Raw genomic sequence first — 20,999 nt, forward strand, 5'->3', positions numbered from 1 at the left:
TGTCAAGAAAATGAAAAATAAGCTTTTGTAGCTGTGTTTAATCTTTAGCTTCCTTGAGAAAGATACCTGTAAGTTGGAGGGAAATAGAAAAAGAGAAGTCACTTTCAAGTTTCCCTTCAAAGGAAGAACCCAATATCATGTAGCTGGAAGACGTAGCTTAACCTCCGTGCCTAGAAACAGCAAAAGAGGATTGGTGCTGTTCATCCTTAAGCAACTTCCTAAGTGAAGAAACTCATAAGAAATGATGAATTTGAAGCTGTAGTCCCAGTATCTGCTAGAAAGAACTCTTCCTCTTCATCTCTATCTTTCTTAGCCATCCAGGGATTTCCCATGAAGAGATTCAAGTACTCCACTGCACCTCATCTCCAAATTGCTCCCCTATACTGCTATCCATCCCCTACAATGTGAGGATACCAGAAAGCGTCTCTATCAGCCTGCATACCCACACCCAAAGCAGCAGTTGGAATTGACAAAACTGATACATGCAGTATTACCAACAGGTTCCTAACTGCATTAAGATGAGCAGAAAATATTGAGCAAACACATCTGGTTAAGTTTTCCTTAAGAGGACTCTTTTTGTCTCTTGTATCTGCTCACCAAAAATTAGGAGCAGAAATGCATAGCGGGAGAACGAGTTTGTGCTGGTAACAGAAAAGCACAAGCATCATTACTGTCTGAAAACCCAGTTAAAACCAAACTGTTCAAGATTTACAGAAATGATACCTTTATAACTACAGATTAGTCTTTTTAAAACAGACCACATCTATGGCATGTTCTATCCACAGACTAAGCCTAACAACCTTAGGACCAAAAGCGCAGTGGAAGAGTTAAGGTTAAACCAGGAAAAAGGGGTAGAAACTAAGCGCATGTATGATAAATTTAACTGTATTATTACCACTACAGAGATTTTTTTGCTGTATAGAAGTATTCTTTTTCTGCAATAATTAGATCTGGACTAATAATGACTTTCAGATTAGACTGTAAAGATTTTGGTTATTCAACTGAATATCTGATTGTTCAGTTTACTATACAGCAAGGTTTTGGCTTTGTTATGAAGTGTTTCCTCTTTTCCCATTAAAAAGGTTGAGTGCAACACTGGTGCTTAATTAGTAGTTTTTAGAGTGTCCAACCTGTTTGTCATTTAGGCCCATTCCTCCTTACCAACCAATGCATTTGATACAGGCCCCTTTTATAGTCAAATCATTTATATTTCCACTCAGTGTCTCTTCTTCTAGGTAAGGGCACTTCAATTCCTTTGGCCTTTGAGAGTCATACTACCAAACTAATTCACTCAGTTTAGGTCCCTTTTATATTCAAAACCTTTCAGATTTCTATTTTATATTTCTTCTTGTAGTAGAGGACACCTCAACTCCTTCAGCCATTCTTGATAGTACAGCTATCATCAACTGGAGAAAATACCAAGGAGAATAACTATCCACATTCGTCTTGAATTGTTGGGGCCAGACAGGGGTATTTAAGGCTACAGCCTTTCAGGGCTGAATGACTTGAATTCTAGTGCTTGTTGTTGTTTACAGAAAATACTCCAGCTTATGATTCTCAGTCTGTTTGCTTTTTCTGCAGTACTGTTGCCTAGCAATCATTTCCCCATCCTGTACCTGTTTTCAGTACTGAGCTTCATGTCTATTTCCACACCCACTTCTTCCACTCCTCTCCAATTTATAAAGACCATTTTGAATTCCAGTCCTGCCCTTGTAGAGCTTAGGGTCATCTGCAGAATTAATAAACGCACTTTACAGTTCTTCATTTGAATACACAATGATTCCAGATCCGCTGGAGACAGAGTACAATAAAAGGCTCATCACCAAGTTCATTTCCCACACCTGTGGGATCAAACCATGATAAACACTGCTGAAGTTACACACTATAAAATGGAGCAAGTAAAGTGTGGAAAATAATTTATTGTACTAGTTTTCAACAGTCAGTAACCTTAATTTTATGTTCAGAGATAAAAGATTACAAACATGTCTCATATGGGCAAATATTTTGTGAGCTGTTCTTTTAACAGTCTCAGCTAAAACCATCATTGCACATCAACATGAGTTCCAAGTGATAACTCGCGTTGTACAAGCTAAATACAACAAGCAACCATCTTCTCTTTCCATCTCAAACAGGGCACAGCAACTTTGTCTCCCACAAGAAGCATTCACCAGGTGAATAAAGGCACCAGATGCTGCACCATCATGAGACAGTTAAGGTATACCAGTCACTACCAGTATTCCAGTATCACCTGTGGTTCTGGTCCCAGACACTTCTTGTTGTACATTCAAAGGCATCCAAGACAAGAACTTTGTGTTACCTCTGACATTTATGTTTTGTCATTAAAATTAACATTAGTGCTTCTCCAACTGGATCCTCTAACATCTTCTTTTCCTCTTGGGGAGAGGTACTTCTGAAAGCAAATAAAGAGATTTTTCTGACAAGCTTTTCAATCTATCTTCCCTCATGGGAACGATTAAGGTAGAATTAATTCTGCCCAGCAAAGAAAATTAATTAGATGAGCTCTTGAGATCTCCTCCCAATCCCCCTCCCCATGGTTTTAAATATGGGGGGGGGAATCTTTCTAGATTCTACAGCACGCTATCATTCAAAATATCAATTAAAATTCCATTGATGAACAAAATACTGTACTTCAAAACTTATTCAATCTTGAGAGCTTTCTGCTCCTCATGAACACTTTTAAGATTTTGTTGCGAGTTTGATGAATGGAATACTCACAAAATTAAGCATAAAATACCTGAAGAGATTGCTTATGGGTATTTTTAACATTTCAGAATGCTGGCATTCTGGGAAATGGAGAATGTTCCTGATTTAGAAAGAAACTTTTTGTCCACAACAGCTTGAAGGAAAGTAAGTACGTACAATATTAAATGCACCGCTGTGCCTTCAATCTGACCATTTAAAATTGAATGAATTCACATTGTCTACAACTAAGGTGATCAGAGAATGTAATCTCATTTCAGTACTACAGGATGCTCTTTTGCTTTTAAAAAGAGAAAATATAAATGTGCTACCTCACTGCAAATGTATTTTAATAGTTATCATGCTCCCTTGTATGAAATATCCTTCCATACAAATTTGGATAGTAAATTAACTCCAAAAGATGTACTCCTCACACTCATCTATGTCATTAAAGCTTTACAAAAGTCGTACTTAACCCTTCGCTTCCCCTTTAAGCAACCTAATTAAATCCTACTCTGTCAGGTTAAGAACCAGTATCTCTGGTCTATCAAGTCTGCCTTCCACTACGTAAGCAAGACCCATTGGTCTTAGACTAGGTAGAACTGCCAGTAGAAATCATGCCTTTAGCTGGCCAGCTCCTCTCCCAGGAACACTACCTGTGTTTGAGACATGGCAGCAAAGCAGTACTCCAGGCTCTTCCCAGAGCACAGCTAAATGAGGTACCTCAAGATAAAGAGGATGCAATTTTCTTTGTGCAGTGTCTGTTCTGTGGTGCTTATGTTCTCCTCAAGCAATACTAAGAGCAGACCCTGAAGCTTCTGAGTTGCAGAGCAGTTCAAGATCATCTAACATCTCAATTTGTACTACATGCATTTGATCCATCTGTAGAGCAACTCCACACAGCTTTGAAAAACCTGCTTTACCATTCCTTCCAAATAAAAATTACATTATTTCCAGTAATGTGAGTGACAGCAAAGTCATTCACTCTTCTGCTGCAGTTCCCAGAATATCTACCCCATATATGTCAGACAACTTCCAATACAGCAGAGAATGCTATTACTGTACATGTATACTGGAACTTAATCCTTGAAGCATTGCCCAACTGAAACTAATGCTAGAGGATAAACTTCTATGTCCCTTCATTTCCACAAAGGTGAAGGCAGCAAGGGCTATTCTGACCTCGAGCACAGGTTACATAAGTTCCCATAGTTACTAGAACAGGTATCTTCTGTAAGTAGGAGAATGACCAAAAAAATCACTTTTCCCTACCCATTGGAACTCTTCAAGCCAGATTTGTATTACAGAATAGTAAGTCCCCTTTTAACTGGACCAGTTTTAACTCTGAACACACGATAATGAAATAAATCTATGTAGAAAAACATGACCCTCAGGATTTTGCCACCATGTGTATGCTCATAACAAAGTCTCAAATCAAAGCTTCAATGCAACAATTTACAGGCTAAAAACTAATCTAGCTTTTGCAAGGCAGCAACACATGGTCCAAAATATCAGCTTTAGTTTCAGAAACATACAGCATAGTAGACAGCTATTAAAAAACAAGTCACCAGTTTGTTAGAATTTCAATCGTACCTTCTTCATCTGAGTTCTCTTCTGTGATTATAGGCATCCCAATATGCCGAGTAACAGTTTCCTTTGCCACTTGCATTTCACCTGCAGATAGATTTTTAGGAAAAACTGTCAGCTTTTTTTTTTTTTTGCTTCTACATCTCAGATCCAGCAGCTAACAGGTTGTTCACTTGCTGCTCTCTTGACTTTCTAGACAAAGGCTGTAGAGAAACACCTACATTTCACAGTACTTTCATACGGCTCACTAAAGAAACCTTCAATAACAAGTAATTAACACTACAAGTTTAAAGCATATTAATCACCAACTCCAATCAGTACAGAGATAATTCAAAACGCCCTTATTCCTCTTCAACACTTCATCTACTGTTCTAAAGTGAAGCAAAGGCAACATTGCCTAATGCTTACCTCTGAAGAGGGATAATTTTCTCAGTAACTTTTTTTCTAGCAGAAGCTACGCAAGTCAGAAAACAGAGCTTGGAACTTTGAAACGTTTTAAAAACATCTGCTCCTTCAAATTGTTTTTATTCCTAGCTAAAATTACAATGCTCAGGAGAAATAAAATAGAATTACAGAACAGAACTACAAAAACCAAGTCACGGGTATATAAAAAACCCCCTCCTGTCAAGAAGGGAAAAGTTAAGTCTAGCTATAAACTAAAAACATGTAGAACTTATAACTGCAATACTGATATTAAGGAAACAATTTGAAAAGAGTTTTGAAACTACATCAGTTGTTGACAAAAGATTTGTATTCACATGGAAGTATTAAAAATGTCAGTAACAAAAGAACAAAATAAATAAAAAGTATTGCAAGGAGAATGACTGAGATGATAGTGCAGGTACTAGTCTTACAATCATTGTCATTAAGACATCAATATCATTTTCTCTTCAGAAATATTAGAGGATATTCCTTCAAGAGCTCAAGAACAGAATAGAAACAGGGAAGGTTTACTTTGGATTTCATGAAGATAGTACAAACTATCAAAATTATCAGATAGGCTGATTTTCATCAGAAAGCTTCAAAAGCAGAAGCTATCTGTCAGAAGAAGAAACAGTTAGACACATATCTTAATCTCCAGTATGTTTGTTACATGGCAATAGGAAAAAATTCAGACACTGCCACACAGGACATGCTTTTCCAAGGTCATGCCTTTCCAGAGAAAAATCAGTAGGACTGTATAGGAGACTTCAGAGTAACAATAAACTGCATGCACTCATGTTGCCTTTCTACCTGACCAGAGTGTGGAAAACAGACAAAAAGGTTCAATATGATACTGGCATCACAAAATATTTCTTTAATCTTCTACCTCCACTGATCAATGGTAAAAACAAAACCAGGTGCCTCAGCTAGCAAAGCCATGTATAAACTTTTGCAGTCTCTCCAGGTTCACAAATGCAGTGGAGAAATACCTTCGATTTCCAAAGAATCTCTTCTTGCTGGCTGTGGTCTCCTACTGGTTTTTTTACTTCGGCTTGGAGATTTCCCATAATTCGATCCCGATTCAGAAGATTCTAATTTTACTTGACGATGTCTTCTGGATTTGGAAGCCTAGAACCCAAGCATACACATGAATGATACAAAAAGGCTAAACTTCTACAGCCAGATATTCCTATATGTCACCCAGTACCTTACAAATCAGCAAGGACCAACTTACATGTCAGGGTGCAGAAGGGATGGAAGGGGAAGGGAGGGAGGGAAGATTCCCACTAGTTACTACTGTTCTTCAGTTTTAACAGGACAACGCCATTCTATAATTAGTGGGTGTATCATTTAATATTCAGGTAATTAAATATTCATTTATTTTCAAACCATTTTCTGTTGGTATCAACCTACACCATGTTGCACACCACTGTGTTCAAGCAAAAGGAACACTTCCAAAAACTGTTGAACCATAAAGCCTCTTTACTGTCATATTTTGCTTAGGTGCCTAGAAAACATTATCACTGCATATTCACAAGTCTGGACTGTTATACATTCCAGAGCTCTGTTTCATTTAATAATGTATTTTTCAATATGAGATTTTAATAAACAGGGAAAGTTGTGATGTTTCTCATAGGCCTGCTATAAAAAGAGACAAATCATCAATATTTTTAAAGTAGCAGTTATTGAAACAAGGTTTCCAAGAACTTCCAACAGACTTTAAACACCCAAATGCCATTTTCGCAAGCATCTTCAGAGATTCCAATATCTAAGCTTCAAGGAATTTGAGCAATTAAACTCAGAAGTATTTTTATTCCATCTATTTAAAATTCCACCTACTTAAACAGAGCATAGACATTAAAAGATACCTTGTAAATTAAAATCCCCCAAGCATAGACCATATCTGTACTGATTCCACAAATCTAACAAGAACAGTAAGAGCTTCAGGTTTCCCCAATGTGTTAGGAAAACTAGAACATTCAAAAGTTGAAATACAGAGTGCAATTTTAACTCATTCCTTTCTGACCCAGCATTTACATTAAAGTGGTACTTAAAATTGTTCTTTAAAAATAAATACATCCCTATCATCAAATTTTATACCCACCTCAACAACTGCAGAGTAAGACCTGTACTTGATTCTAGCCAATGCATTTGCTCTTTCAGAACCCTGCAAAGAAACAACAGGATCAGTCAGAAAAAGTTTTCATACTCTATTATAGCAGTATTGAAATGAAATATCACATCAGACAATCACTTGAGCAATCTCTCACTACACCTGTAATTCTATAATTAGAATTAGTTCTCTATAATAAGAATGCTGTTGAACTGTTACTTAAATAAAAATAATAATTTCAAATTTCATTAAGAAGGCAGACCATAATTTGCGTTGCCTCGCTGTTACAAAGCCAGAAGGAGAAAATCAAATTTGAAACTTCACATCTTACTCAAATTCAAAGCTGAAATAAGCAGATAAGTACAATTTGAGATAATTTTGTAGCATTAAAAAAATGGATATTGCATTTAGTTGAAATTCCAGGAGGAACCATAAAGGAGTCTGGCCAAGAAAACACAGCTTTTTCCCCTCCTTACCTGAAAGAGACTTTTTATTACAAGCATCCAAGAGCTATCACAGCAGTGAATGCTCACAGCTTAACAGAAAACAATGTGATTTAAAAACAAACAAACAAAAAACAACCAGCCCCACTAGCTATTCCTGGAACTTACTTTGACACTATCAAGTCTTGACTTACACTGGTTAGCCTGTGATCTGAAGTCAAAACACAAACAGATTTGACCTGCACTATGTAGCAAACTAGTTCGTTCTTCTTACCTCTGATTCTAGCAAAGTCCCTTCTTCCTTTTTGTTTGGTATTTCATCAGTTTCTTTGGCATTTAGGAATAATTTCTGGAAAAAAAGAAAATGTTCTTTTAAATGTCTGTCATATACAAGGCAGCTAAAATCCAAGAATTGTGAAAAACAAAATGAGTATTTACACACATGTCCATTTTCTTCATCGATCTTACACTATGGCCTTTCCTTGATCCACGAATAAGAGGTATTTCATAGGATCATTCTAATATTGCCCATAAGTCACATCTTCAAGGGCTTACCTCTCAGCAATCATTTACATTATCACAGAAGCAGTACCACATACAAATCCACGTCCTTCCTCCCATACCGTAACTCTGCCTAGGGTTTTACTCATTCCGTGTCTTCAGTGTTACAGTTCCTTCTACTTAAATCTGAGATTTACAAACTATGTTCAGAGGTAATTACACTAAGAAAGACAGTTCTTACATGTTCATACAATCTGTTAAGTTGCCACAGCACAATGGTCGATATGACCTACCATTCTGTTTTGCTGCCATTCCTGATGTTCCAAAGTTATGTCTTTAAGAGTAACTACAAAGTCATCTTTTATCAAGCTCAGTGCCTTGTCTGGCTGGGATTTGTCAGCTGAAATGACACACTTCATTTTCTGATAGTGGTCGTGAATATTCATCAGTTCCTAAAATAAAAAAGATACTCTTTTCAGGAAAAAAAAAAAAAAAGATTCCAGCAGTAAAGCAATATTAGTCCTCAATGAACAACACCAGTGTTATAAAAACCATTCTAAGGAGACTGTGGAACTAGCAGGAGTGTTAGAAACAGATTCTGTTCAGATCAGTTCAGTTTTAGGGAGCCTAGCAATACTGCTACCTAGCACTGTCCCATCAGTTCACCAAATAAGCAAAAGAAGAAAGAGTATCTTGCATTATTAAACCAAGAAGGAAGTCTCAAGTGATACTCAGGATCAGTGTTCATAGACGTCTCATTCTGATATGGTCTATTTTCATCTCTTTGGAGAAAGCATTTTACTTCCTCCTTTCGAGGAAGCAGGTCTCCTCACCCTGCCATTTCACAGATTACTGATTTTTGTACCACTGTAGTCAACCTTACTGATGATACATATTTGCTAGCAGCAACTGGAAAAAAAACTGTAAACAAAGATCTATTACTGAGTCATAATGAGCAATATAAGAACCTATAGGCAGCTTGAATTACTCCATTTTTTTATAAAATGTATTACATATAAAACAAAACCAAGTTTTAAAAGCAGAAATAAAGGTTAGAGAAGGCTATAAACTTGCAGATAAGTAAATCCATATTACCACAAGTATCAAGCCTCCAGCTGCAACCTGCAGACATATCAGAACAAACATGCTTTCCCCCACCCACTATTTTCCATTTTTCTCTCCCTAAGTGACAATTAACCATTTATACCCTTCCCCTTTTACATCTTACCAAGGCAAAACCACAAAACATTAGAGCATATTTCAGTATAGAAAAAGGTACCACAATTCTTCAAAAATAAATGCCGTGTTTCTGAGAGTTCGGTAAAATTGCTGGCACAGACTATTACCCTGGTCTGCGTTCCATAAGAAGACTTACAAAGGACAAGACTGTGCTAATTAGATAAGTTATAGCCCTTGGACAACTGAAGAAGAAAAACAAAACAAAACAAAACCAACAGTGATTAATCTGTAGTTTAAAAGTTACTGTACCTCCAACACATCATTAGTGATGAGGTTGTTTACTCTGTTACTTGGGTCCTTAAATTCTTCTTTGAATTCATTTTCCTGAATCTTCTTCTTAGTTCGGTAGTTTAGCTAAAGCAAGAGACAATGCTTTGTAACCTAAAAGCAAACTTAAAATGGCACCTCCTCTTGAAAATTCTTACTGCATATTCAACCATCAAGACATGCTGAAAGGCATAAAACTGTCTCATCAACAATAGCATGCAGCTTTACTGTCAAGTGCTCAGAGTCGGCACTTTTCAAAAATTATTCCCTAGTCAAGAATTTAATCCAGCACCCAGATTCAAGAGTTTGACATTTCCACAAATTATAGGACATCTCAAACCTAATAAGAACATTAGATACTGAAAAAATATTTTCAGGTGAGAAGCATGCTACATTCAAACATCCTCTAAGCTTTACATCACAGACCTAGCTACATAAAGCAAAACATTACATTTCAACACAGCCTCAAAGCTAAACTAAATATTTGAGTGCTGTTGAACTATCAGCCATTGAAAGCTGAAGATATTTTATTAAAAATGGTAAGTCATTAATGTAATAACTCACTAGCTTTGGCATTGCTGTGAAATGGAATGCTCTGGCAAGTCGCAGTGTCCTGAAGATGTATGCTGCATCATAATGCTGGGAGTCTATCAGATCCTGTTGAAATCTCTGGATTTCAGGCCAATCCTTGAGCGCGATTCTGATCTGCAACATACCAGTTGTATATTGTCATACCAATCTGCATATTTCAACACATAAAAATTAATTCAGCTGACTGCTGTGATCATGTTATACTATGCGCAGCGCTTGGATGTCTAGAGTGTAACATGTCACATGATCACAGAAGTACAGAAAGGATTCTACTATAACATTTGTTACTACTATCAAAGTTTTATGCAGATAAGCTTATTACACTTGTGTTAAATATTCTCACTGCAGTTGCTTTTTTTGACGGTGACATGGAACGCAAGCCCTCTGACATTTGAAAAAGTTAACTCTTCACATTCCAAGATGCCTGAAACAATACACACCCAGGAGACTCACTCACTAGACGACTAGGAAATAATACTCACACCATGATTTGCTGCCAGTGAAATACTCATAAAAGTATCCTTATCTTCTTGCTTTCCTTCCTCTCCCATGTAGTCTGCCCAGTTCATTTTCTCTCTACCTAAGTTAGCTTCTTTGATAATTCCCAGACTCTCTAACAATTACTATATAGCAGTGGTTTTAAAATTCCCTAAATTCATCTCCATAAAAGGTACTGACATCTTTGAAGTTAAGATAGGAGATGTAATTGCATCATTGTACAATACTTAGACTTCAGTTTCTTATTTAAAGAATTTGGACTCAACTGTGCATATGCACACAACGTACAACACAGAGTTTCCAATTAAACCACTTCTCCTTGCACCGAGTTTCCAACTTCTCTACATACTGGTCTCCTGTCCTAGAAGCAGCAAGGAGACATGTCATTCAGGCATTCACCCCTTCAACCTATTTACAAATTCCACTTCCACTTCTGGTTAACAGGAACTGGAAATAATTCAGCCAGTCTTCATTCTTTTGAAATTCTAAGGAATAACTGGGGATGTAATGGAGTCCTCCACGGAGCTGATGAGCACGTTCTCCGTTACCATTTTGAAAGCTCGTCTTCTTCATTGTTGAACAGAGAGAAGCTTCCTTTCTGGCAAACAAGACTTCTGAGATCACAGCTACAATTTAGGAGGCACGCACAATACTTTAGTCACCACCATGTCAGTTCTTAAACCCAAAGGTGCTTGAAAGGCTACCTTTTCCAAAGGGACCATCTGGTTCTAAATATTTTTATTTTAAGAAAGTGAGAGAAAATGCCCAACCCCTTTATGATGACAAAGTAGACAGAGTTATACCACATATCTTACATCTAGCATCTCCTGAGAATGAAACCTCAAGAACAATTACCTTTTGTTTTGGCTGGCAAAGCTGTGTACCATAGAGCCCATACAAAAGGTAGAGAGCACCAACTCGAATCTGGAAAGCGTACGGGGGCAAGAAGTACTGCTGTGCCAGTTCTAAAGTCTTCTTTGTGAGCTTATTCCTCTCCAAAGCTCTTATTCTACCACTAAAGTAAACAAAAAGGAAGCATGTTGAAGCAAGTAACTATGAAAGTGCAGGCTTTAGAGAATCCATAATGCAGAGACAAGTTTTAGGTATTTTAAAACATATTACCATAGGGCTCAAGTTCTGGGAAGTCTTCAAAGACAGCCAGACCTTAAGCTCTCACACAACACTACACATAATTGCTTCTACTAAATTAGATGTAAAGTGAAAAATGAAATACCCCCCAATCACATTTTTAATCTCGTATCACGAGCGTTGCATCAAAATCTCTGAAGCATCAGTGTTCAAATCACATGTGCTAGTAGTGTACAAAATAAATCGAACTAGTAACTGTTTTTCAGTATTACACAGGGTCTGAGGCTTCATTGCCTTTTACCTACACACCAGCCAGGCAAACCCTTCCCAAAAACTATGCCAGCAGGGAAACACGGCTCACCAACACCCCCCTTTAAGGCCCTCCGCGCTACCAAGGGGCAAGCTCAGCAGCGGTGATCTGTGGGCTTTGGGAGGGGGAAGACAAACTCCCTGAGGTGAGGCGAGGCTCAGCCGCCGAGCACCGCGCAGAGACACGCGAAAGGGCGGCCGGCCCCGCTGCCTTTCAAGCCGGTGCCGCTAAGGGCGACTCGCAGCGGGTAGGCCGCTGAGGAGGCGGCCCGGAGGCGGATGGGCCGGCCGGGACTCCTCACTCACTAGAAGATGGTGTGGAAGCGGCGCTCCCGCCACAGCTCGGCGAATCGCTCGAAGCGGACGGTGTCGGCCTCCTGGAAGGCGCCGAGCAGCTCCTCGCAGTCCGCCTGCAGCCCCGGCACCGAGCTCATCCCGCCGCCGTTCCGCGCACCCCCGCGCGCGCATGCGCAGCCGCCCCACAACACCCCCCCCCCGCGCCTGCGCACTCCCCGTTGCCGGGAGGTGTACCTGGGGCGTCTCCGTGAGGGAGGGAGGGGGCCCGGGGTCCCGTCGGTGACCGGAGCTCGCTCCGGGGGCGGCTGTCCCTCCTGCCCCATGCCGTGAAGGCCAGCCTGGTCGGCGGGCACACAGGCCAACGTACCCCTCGGCCGGCCCCGGGGCGCGGTCGGCGAGCGGCCCGGGAGGAGGAAGGGGTTTCGGAGGGCGTGAGCGCCCGGCGGGTTCGGCCGGGCAGCCGCCGCCCTACCGCAGCCCCGGGGGATGCCGGTGGGGCTTCGGCGTTCCCAGCCCCTGTCCCTACAGAAGCCCCCCCTCCCCGCCCCAGCGAGCTCGCCGGCTCGCAGCCCGGCAGGCCCGGGAACGGCGGGGTCTTCTGAGGGGAGTGGGGAGGGGGGGGGCTCGGCAGCGCCGCGGTGCGCCCGCGCTTCGCGGCCGTGTAGACGTGACGCGCCGCCACGCTCCCGGCCAGATGTGCCCCGCGAAGGGCTCCCGCTCCCGGCTCCCGCCCGCCTTCCTGCGCTGCCCGCCGCTCCGGCGTGCTGCCCGCCGCTGCCGAGGGCCGGTTCGGCGGCTGCCCCTTCCCCTCCCACCCCGTTCACCAGCGCTGCTCGCCGGGCTCGGCGGCTGAGGGAAGCCCTGTTTCCGCCTGAGCGAGCGCGGCGGGCAGGGGATCAGCCGGCGGCCGTCCCCTTTGAGCTCAGGAGCGGCGTGCCGCACGCTCCCCGCATGCAGGGCCACACGTAGGCGGCCGGCCGGGGCGAGCCGGGCGGGCGGGGAGGGGGCCGCGGCTGCCGAGCCGCACGTAGGGTGGGTGGGCGCGGCCTCGCCGGCGGCGCGGAGCCGGGCGGCGGGGGCTTCCCCTGCCCCGCGCTCCCCCGCGCACGTAGGGGCGAGCAGCTGTAGCGAGGCGGCTGGGGAGAGGAGCGCCGGCGTCGGAGAGCCCCCGCGGCCCGGGTGAGTACGGACCGGCGGCAGCGGGGGAGGGAGGCGGGCGAGCGGCGAGCGGCGGCTCGGGGCGGTGGCAGCAGGGAGTCGGTTTTGGAATGCTGTCTTCCCCGGGGAGCCCCGCAGCCCTGCGGCAGTTCCCGAGAGGGTTTTTAGGGACGGGGCTGGGGTTTCAGGGCGTCGTTGCCGTGACCGGAGCCCGCGGGTGGAATCGCCTTGTGAGGCCGGAGCCGGGCTGCGGGCAGCCTGCGGTCTTGCGGGAGCGGGGCTGGGCAGCGGCAGCAGCAGCAGCAGCACCTGCGCTGGAGAGCGGGTCCCCGTTCTTGGCAGGAGAGCGCCTGAATGCTTCTGCATCCGTGGGGGGAGAGGGGGGGCTGTGAGCTCGGCTTGTGGGAGGTTGCCCCTGCGCTGGGGGAACCTTAACGGGTGAGAAACGGCGTGTAGAAAACGTAGCGAATAGGCGTGGGATGGCGCGTTGCGTGCTGCCTTTAGGGTGTTTAAACCTGCAGGAGTTTTGCACTGTGACCAGGATAAAAATTCGCATTTCGCTTGCTCAAATGATCATGCGCTGCAAAATAAATTTTAAATTCTGCTGGCTCTGGTACCGTGATGTTCTCCAGTTCACCATTAGCGTCAACTAATTGATCCAAAGGTCTCCCCTTAAAGCTAGGCGCTTCAAGCTATCAGCTCCTACGATGACAGTAGCTTCCACGGTGCTTCAGGCACAAAAGCATCTTTCCGTATTTATTATATTTCCCAAAAGATTGCTGGAATCCAACCTTTAGCAGCCTTTATAGATGAGTAGGAAATGAATGTCTGTTAGCTAAACAGCTGTTGTCTTTAAGCACCACTGATTGCTGCTGTCATTGATTATAGGAACGGAAGCATTAGCAGAGCTGTTACACATGAACTGGACAGGTTTTAGCAGTTGAAGGGGGAGAGCTGCACCTGCTGGGTTTTGGTTTGGCTTGGCTTTTTTTATCTGAAAAGACAAGACATTTTCAGCTGTCATTTGGATTCATGTTTAGAGATGTAGGGCAGTGACCCCGTTCATCCAGTATGTGACCCTGTCTTCAACAGATTGTACTGATTTTGAAACGGAATGCCAGCGCTGTTGGGAAAACAGTTATAATGTATTGCCCCCAATGGACTTAAGGATTCAAAGCACAAGCAAGTTAATAACTGACACATCATGGAGCGAGGTCAAGCCAAGCCCTACTTAGTTACAGGAGTTCTCCCGTAATTTAAAAGGAGCGGAGGAGCTTGGCTCTGCTGTGATGTGCAGAATTTGTAAAGCTTGAGTGTGTTTTCTGATTTTTGTATTTTAAGTGTGCAGTGAGTGTTGTGATTTCTCAGAGACGGTGTTTCAAGAAACGCTAGATGGAAATTTTTTTTCTAAGGCAGGTGGGGCTGCATGTCATGACGCTTTCATTGTGAAAGATGATGTAAGACACAGTGAGGATGAGGCTGTTGTGCCCATATGTTAACGTGTGCTAAGTCTTTCCTTGCAGAAAGTTTGGCTACAGTGTAAAGAATGAAAATGCAGAATAAAAAAAAGCAACAGGGTCTTTTCATAGAATTCCCCTTCTGTGGTGTATACAATGAAATACAGTGTCAATTTTTAGGCTAATTAATACTCTACTCTTCTTGATAAATTGTGTGTTTTCATCTAGTGCTCCTACAGATTTTTTGTTAGTACATTTTAATTCTTAATAGACTGCCTTCCAAACTAAAAAAAAAAAAAAATTAAAAAAAAAATTAGATGATGTAAGAAAGAGTGTGCTGGTATCTTCTTCATATTCTTATTTAACTTCTAAACAAAAGGATGAAGTTCTGTTTGCCCCATTAATTCCTAGCTTGTAAGTTGCAAGTTAAAAAGCCATTTATCCTGCATAGATATAAATAACAGTGGGTTCTCCAGTTGCACATGGCAAAAGACTTCTTTTTTTTTTAAAAAAACCAACCTTGTATGATTGTATCACAACACATTTTCAAATTGAAAACATGAAAATGAATGTCTTAATGGATTTTCATGAAAATAAGTTATGGATATATTTTATTAAATAGCATATTCACACTTCTGTATGTACAAACCTATCGCTAATACCAAGTAACAGGATCATACTCTACTGTGACAGCACTTGCATGTGCCTTCTGCTTTCAGACTTCCCAACCAAGCAAAAACATTGCAAAAGACTTTTAATCTGTGCAATAGGAAGCAGGACTGATTTAACAAGACAGTAAGAGTCACAGGTTTTTGTCAAGTTACTTGCTTGTACTGAAAGCAACTGAAATCGCCTCAAGATGTCATCCTGGATTCAGACTAATTTCTGTATTGTTACTGAGGGCATTCTTGATATGATTACTCAAAGAGGTTTCATAAACATTCGCTGTCTCTCCAGCTCCGTATCTGTTGGTCTCTTTACTTCCTACAGGAAAACCTACACGGTCCCTCACATCCGTCTTATTAAATTGCATGCTTAACCTCTTTTGTTCATGCATGTAGTCCAGTTAATTCACGTGGGATAACCATTGTGTCCAAGGTGAACAGGATTCAGCTGTAAGGGCAAGACAGAATTTATAAATGCTTTTGGAAAATAGACCACGTGTATGCTTAGTTTCTGACTTCAGCAATAGGTAAGTGAGACTTCAAACATGCAAGGAGTTTTAGTTACACTGCATAACTAAGTGAACTTAGTTATTTAGTTCACTTTTTTTAAAGTGGTTTTGCCATCTCCATCTTTTAGAACAGGGGTAACGGATGAACAGAAAGATCACAGATGTCATGAATTAGAAACAAACCCTCTCTTTTATTGAATTTTATACTGTTACACAATCAAAAAGAAATACAGTCACAAGTATGTCAAAATGTTTCAAGAGAAATATCAATTGCAATACGTTGTACTTGGTTCCAAAAAAGAATTCCATTAAAATATACCACTTCTTAATGAGAGAATACTGCTATTATTCACAAAATCTACCATACTGTATAAATCCAGTAGCAAACTCTTTAACTTTTTGGTAACTTGGCAAGTCTTGCTCAAGGTAAACAGGGAAGCAGAAGGAAAATGACAACTCATTTCTAGAATTTGGATCAAAAAAATCACAGTTCTCCAGAATGGAGCTTTCCAGGGAGTCAAGTGCCTAATTGCTAATGGTATTTTTAATGAAAGCTGGATACCCAACTCACGTGAATTCCTATGAAAATGGTATCCTACAAAGTACTCCTGGCCTGTGAAATGTTTATTTTCATGCTGGACAATTACCGTATGAATAATGTGCGTAAGTGCAGTGAGATGTGTGTTCTGTTCAGTAGCAGCTAATCAGCAAGGATGGGAACAGAGGGTTGACCTCAGGTATATCCAGCCTGGCTGACAGTGGTCAGGTACTCACGACTCCCAGCTTCCATAGCACTGTTCATCAAAGGAAACGGTTTGTTCAGCAGTGTAACAGAGGAGAAAGCTTGCCAACAGATACTGGTGAAGCAGCCCACTTTTCTGCCTTTAGCTACCATTGTTCAGCTGTTTAATCAAACAGCTTTTTAAATAATGAAAAATTACTGATCCTACAGTTGTATTTCATTGGAAGCAGAGCTGATCAATTCACCCAAAATAAGCTTTGAAGTCTTTAAATTGTCACCAGTGTTACGTGCAAAGTTTTAGTTGTTCTTTCTGGCCTTCATCTGTAGTTCTTTAATTCAATAATTACTTAGGGAGAGTTTAATGTGTGTACACAGACACACAGGAAAGGAAACGTAATAGTAAATTGTTTCCGTTTCACCCAAAGGTTTTCAAAGATCAATGTAGTCCAAGCCTATCTCACTACATAGGAGGAAGGTATGCTAGAAAGGTGTACTTTGGACTCCAGCCTACTGTGGTTTAGTCAGTGTATTACACCTGAGATCAAGTTACTGGACAGCAGACTTCAGCAACTTCTTGGGAGGTTCAGCTGTAGTTAATTATAACTACTTTCAAGTAAAGGAATGAATGATGTCATCATAAATACTAGTTTAAAAATTCCTTTACCTTTTAACAAAACCATTACTATTGTTGATAAACATAAATTAGAATCTATGTAAAAATAATAATTGTGCTATGTCATGAAGAAGGCATGGCTTGACTACTGCTGTAGTCATGGTAACCTTCTGGAAGCTAACTTGGTTAATCTCTTCAGTTTATTGTTTCCGCATAATATAGCACGTTTCATATGCAGAAGGAAACACTATATCTACCTACAGTTTCTTCTTTACTACTGGTGAAGAATAAAAGCTCTAATGTAGTGCCTCAACATTTTAAAAGGTAGCAAGTCAGCACAGAAATTATTCAAAATCACCAAGAAAACATTCATAAAGTAATGTATTCTAGAAGATTGTCCTCTGAAGTAGGTTTAGAATCAGGCTATGTATTCCTAGACTCTAAGCAGAAAAAATAAAAGAACACACAAACAAAAAATAGCAGCTAAAAGGTATACTTCTAGATTTTGCAAACTTACATCTGCATTTAGCAAAGCTCTTAAAAGGCCAGAGCTATTACTGTTACTTTTCCATGATTTCTTCAGTGTCTCTAGGAGGTTTAGTGGGGGTTTTTTATTTGATTTTTTTCCTAGAGTAAACCAATACACCTACTGCAGTTCATTCCATTAATTGCTTGTTTAGGTCACTTTTACCAGGACAGTAAACAAAATGCTATGCCTTATTATTATGTATAATAAAAAATGTGAGAATCGGGAAGATTCTTAGATGAAACATGGCTCATTTAAATCCACAGCTACTGTCATTAAGACCAGAGATGATTCCAGCAGGCTCATAATCATAAATAACATGGGTCACTGAAGTTTTCCTCTCTTTTTAATATGGATTTTTTTCTTTGTGAAAATTTACTGCCCTCTTAAAGTACACTGAAGAGGAAGTGACAGATCCAAACAGGTCAGGCTCCTCCAAAATAAGTTCAAGAGAGTAGCAGAACAACATCAAGCAGGATGGTATGATGTTTCTCTTGGGAGATAGAAAGGGATAACCCACCAGGCCAGCTCAAAGCTTGCCAGGGCAGTAAGAAAAGCAGAACCCACTTGTACTTTTCACAAGTCTGCAAGAGTCTCCTCGCTACCTCACAGAAGCATCATGTCAATCCATGCAGAGCTAAGCATAAGGGATGCCCCTAACAGCTGGTGCTTTACCTAAGCCTTTAGCAACTTCACTATTAAACCTCTTAACTGCTGACACAAGAAAGATGCCACAGAAAGAATGCCGTCCATACAGCAGGTATGCAGTAGCTCTGCTGCTTTTATCTAGAGAGCTTTATAAGTTTTGTATACTTAAAGACTGCATTAAAAATCTTTACTATCAGTAGCAGGTGAATATACTCAAAGTGTTCTCTGCACGAAAGCTTCAACTCTAGCTTAGTGCATCTACATGCTTTCCCTTTTTCTTTGTGCAACTTCTACTCAAACTTTAAGAAGTATGCAACCATCTTCTGCTACCAGTGCCTTATCTTTTTTTTTAGTTGGTAGCTAATATATCCATTTAGTTTAATACAGTTGTGTCAGTTCGAAAAGTGCTTGTTTCAGTGAAATAGTAACAGTAATTTTAGAAAACAAGTTAAGCTTAGGTACCATTATATTGATTTCAAAAGACTCAAGAGTGTCCAATGAAACCAAAGTTTCCAAAATAAAACCAAAATAATTCTTGTGACAGTCCACATTTGATTTCTTACATGGAGAGGTTTGGGGTTTTTTCAAGTAGTTTGAAGAATGCACAGAATATCTTGACCATATTTATACATTACAAGGTTGTATCAGTAGCATCATGTGTTATGACAGCAAAATGAGGAAAGTCACCTAGTCAAAGTTACTGAGTCAACAGCAGAAGAATGTAGAACAAGCTTTATCATCAAGTACCAGCTTAATTTTTAATCATGTGGTTTTGTGATAAAAATCCATCTTTAATTGATCACTCCTGTGAATTTTACTTTTTCCTGCTTTCCAGCGTTACCTTGATAAAGCTTCCAGAGACAAGCCTTTAAGCTGTTCATAAGGAAGAATCTTTCCACTCTAAAGTAACACAAATACACCGTCTCCTCACTTTCAAGTTTGCTAACTGGTGTGGTAACAGATTTAAAAGTTTAACATCTTTGGCGAGCGGTAGTACAACACTGTCTAGGAGACTTCAGTACTGAATAGGCTCAAATAATTAACGTGGACATGTTACAATCAAAATAAGGAAGCAGTGATTTCCAATCAACTCTAAGTTAAAAAGGGAACACGGATGAACAATAACCACTAACAAAAATATAAATTATCTCGTTTCTCTCAGATAACACACTCCCCGAGGGGGCCTGGTCCACATATAGTTTATTGATGTAAGAAAACAATACAGTTAGTGTTAGATCCAACCACAAAGAGCAAAAGAATGAGTGAATGAAGGTTTTGTACAGTACATATAGGAAAATAAGATGTTTGTGACAACTATATATTTCTAAATAAAAAGGCTTCTAAATATATTCAAGTTACTGAAATCTACATGAAAACATATGGATGTTAATCACAACAAGGTGCATAAAACCAAAACATCAAAATATTGAGCAACTCAGTGATGTACTAGATAAAATTTGCTAACAATGCAAGATGTTTTACGATCTGCTTGAAATATCACCTATACCACACAGGGTAAGCTGAACATTTAGATTTAAGATCATACACAATATTAGCATTAACTTCCACAACTACAGGCAGGGAATTTTTTTTTTTTTTTTTAAGCTGGCAAAGTGACTACTTTAAGAACATCAAACTCTCTCTAAATTGAGAACGTATCCAAATAAAATGCTGCTAGCCCTTTCCCAGATAAAGCCTTTCCTTTGACTAACCACACTCATTTAAGTCAAAAGCATAAGACAGCATTTAAGAACAATTTATATTACAACGTGACTAAAATAATGACATAATCCAGGTTTAAACATCATTTCATAGGCAAACAAAAGAAGATTCTTCTTAAAAACTAGTTTTTATAAATGCAGAATATATTGCATGAGGAACTGCTGGTATTTTTTAAGAAAATATATTGTGCGATTGTGGCTACAATGCACTGCTGCAAAGCATTGTTGTTTCTTATAAAAACTATTAAAATAAAAAACCTATTTGAACATAAAGAGTAAGAGAGCACAAGTCTTCCAACTACCTATGAAGAGCAGGATGGAAGTATTGCCAGTTTTTCCTGTGTTGACATTTTACTAATGTTAAGTTTTGGTGACCAACTCCCCAGCCAAAAAATAAATATTTTTTTAAAATCAGGTGCATATTTCAAAGCTGCTATTGCAAGTGTGTTTTAAATGTAATGGACTTAAAAGTGTATGTACCAAAGAATTATAAAAATGTGCTATAGTTTGAGTTATTGTTACATAAAGAACATATTAAAAAGACTGTCAAAATAAGTAGAAAGGGGATCAAAACTGAACTAACTGAATTAGTGCAGTACTGTAGCCAGGCTTCTAAAATCAGATATAGAAAATATAAATAGACTGCTTTAGGTGATGATTCACCAGTGTCCAAAAAAGGAACAAGTATTGTGAAAGCTCAGTTAACTTGATCCAGAGCTCTGAGCAGTTCTTCACCCTGTAGCAGGTTTCTGTTGCCTTGTATGGGAGCGTTTACTTCGCAATCATAACTCGTGAGTTGGGGTAGTCCACTTTCATCCATCGACTGCCCTAGAAGTTTACTTGCTATGTCTAAAGAGGGAGGGGAAGGAGAAAAAGTGCACTTTATTCACCATGCTTAACCTTTCC

At 40.3% G+C, this 20,999-nt stretch overlaps 2 protein-coding genes and 1 long non-coding RNA gene across 7 annotated transcripts in view; 1 reads left to right on the plus strand and 2 right to left on the minus strand.

Moving 5' to 3' along the window:
- Positions 1–1,899: 1,899 nt before the first annotated feature.
- Positions 1,900–12,240, minus strand: SNAPC1 (small nuclear RNA activating complex polypeptide 1). 3 transcript variants are annotated; one of them, XM_052783451.1, is made up of 10 exons: positions 12,064–12,235; positions 11,215–11,374; positions 9,835–9,975; positions 9,253–9,357; positions 8,058–8,216; positions 7,538–7,612; positions 6,812–6,874; positions 5,697–5,835; positions 4,291–4,371; positions 1,900–2,407 (listed from the first exon to the last, which is right to left on the minus strand). In XM_052783451.1, the coding sequence occupies exons 1-10, from the start codon at positions 12,189–12,191 to the stop codon at positions 2,376–2,378; spliced, it is 1,083 nt and encodes a 360-aa protein (XP_052639411.1). In that variant the 5' UTR covers positions 12,192–12,235; the 3' UTR covers positions 1,900–2,375. The 3 variants fall into 3 exon arrangements, with proteins under 3 accessions (XP_052639411.1, XP_052639410.1, XP_052639412.1); XM_052783450.1 differs by having other exon boundaries at positions 1,900–2,410; positions 12,064–12,234; XM_052783452.1 differs by lacking the exon at positions 11,215–11,374 and having other exon boundaries at positions 1,900–2,410; positions 12,064–12,240.
- Positions 12,241–13,070: 830 nt separating this feature from the next.
- Positions 13,071–20,999, plus strand: part of LOC128140062 (uncharacterized) — a 33,206-nt gene continuing 25,277 nt past the window's right edge. Inside the window, exon 1 of one of the 2 annotated variants that reach the window (XR_008234604.1) lies at positions 13,071–13,233. This is a non-coding gene — a long non-coding RNA (uncharacterized LOC128140062). The remainder of the gene's footprint in view (positions 13,234–20,999) is intronic. The other variant, XR_008234605.1, reaches the window with a different exon arrangement.
- HIF1A (hypoxia inducible factor 1 subunit alpha) overlaps positions 18,099–20,999 on the minus strand; it is a 32,562-nt gene continuing 29,661 nt past the window's right edge. For both annotated transcript variants that reach the window (XM_052783454.1, XM_052783455.1), the window contains exon 15: positions 18,099–20,942. In XM_052783454.1, coding sequence (XP_052639414.1) covers positions 20,791–20,942 — 152 coding nt within the window. In that variant the 3' untranslated portion in view covers positions 18,099–20,790. The remainder of the gene's footprint in view (positions 20,943–20,999) is intronic.

This window comes from Harpia harpyja, chromosome 3 (assembly GCF_026419915.1).
Source record: "Harpia harpyja isolate bHarHar1 chromosome 3, bHarHar1 primary haplotype, whole genome shotgun sequence".
Lineage (NCBI taxonomy): Eukaryota > Metazoa > Chordata > Aves > Accipitriformes > Accipitridae > Harpia > Harpia harpyja.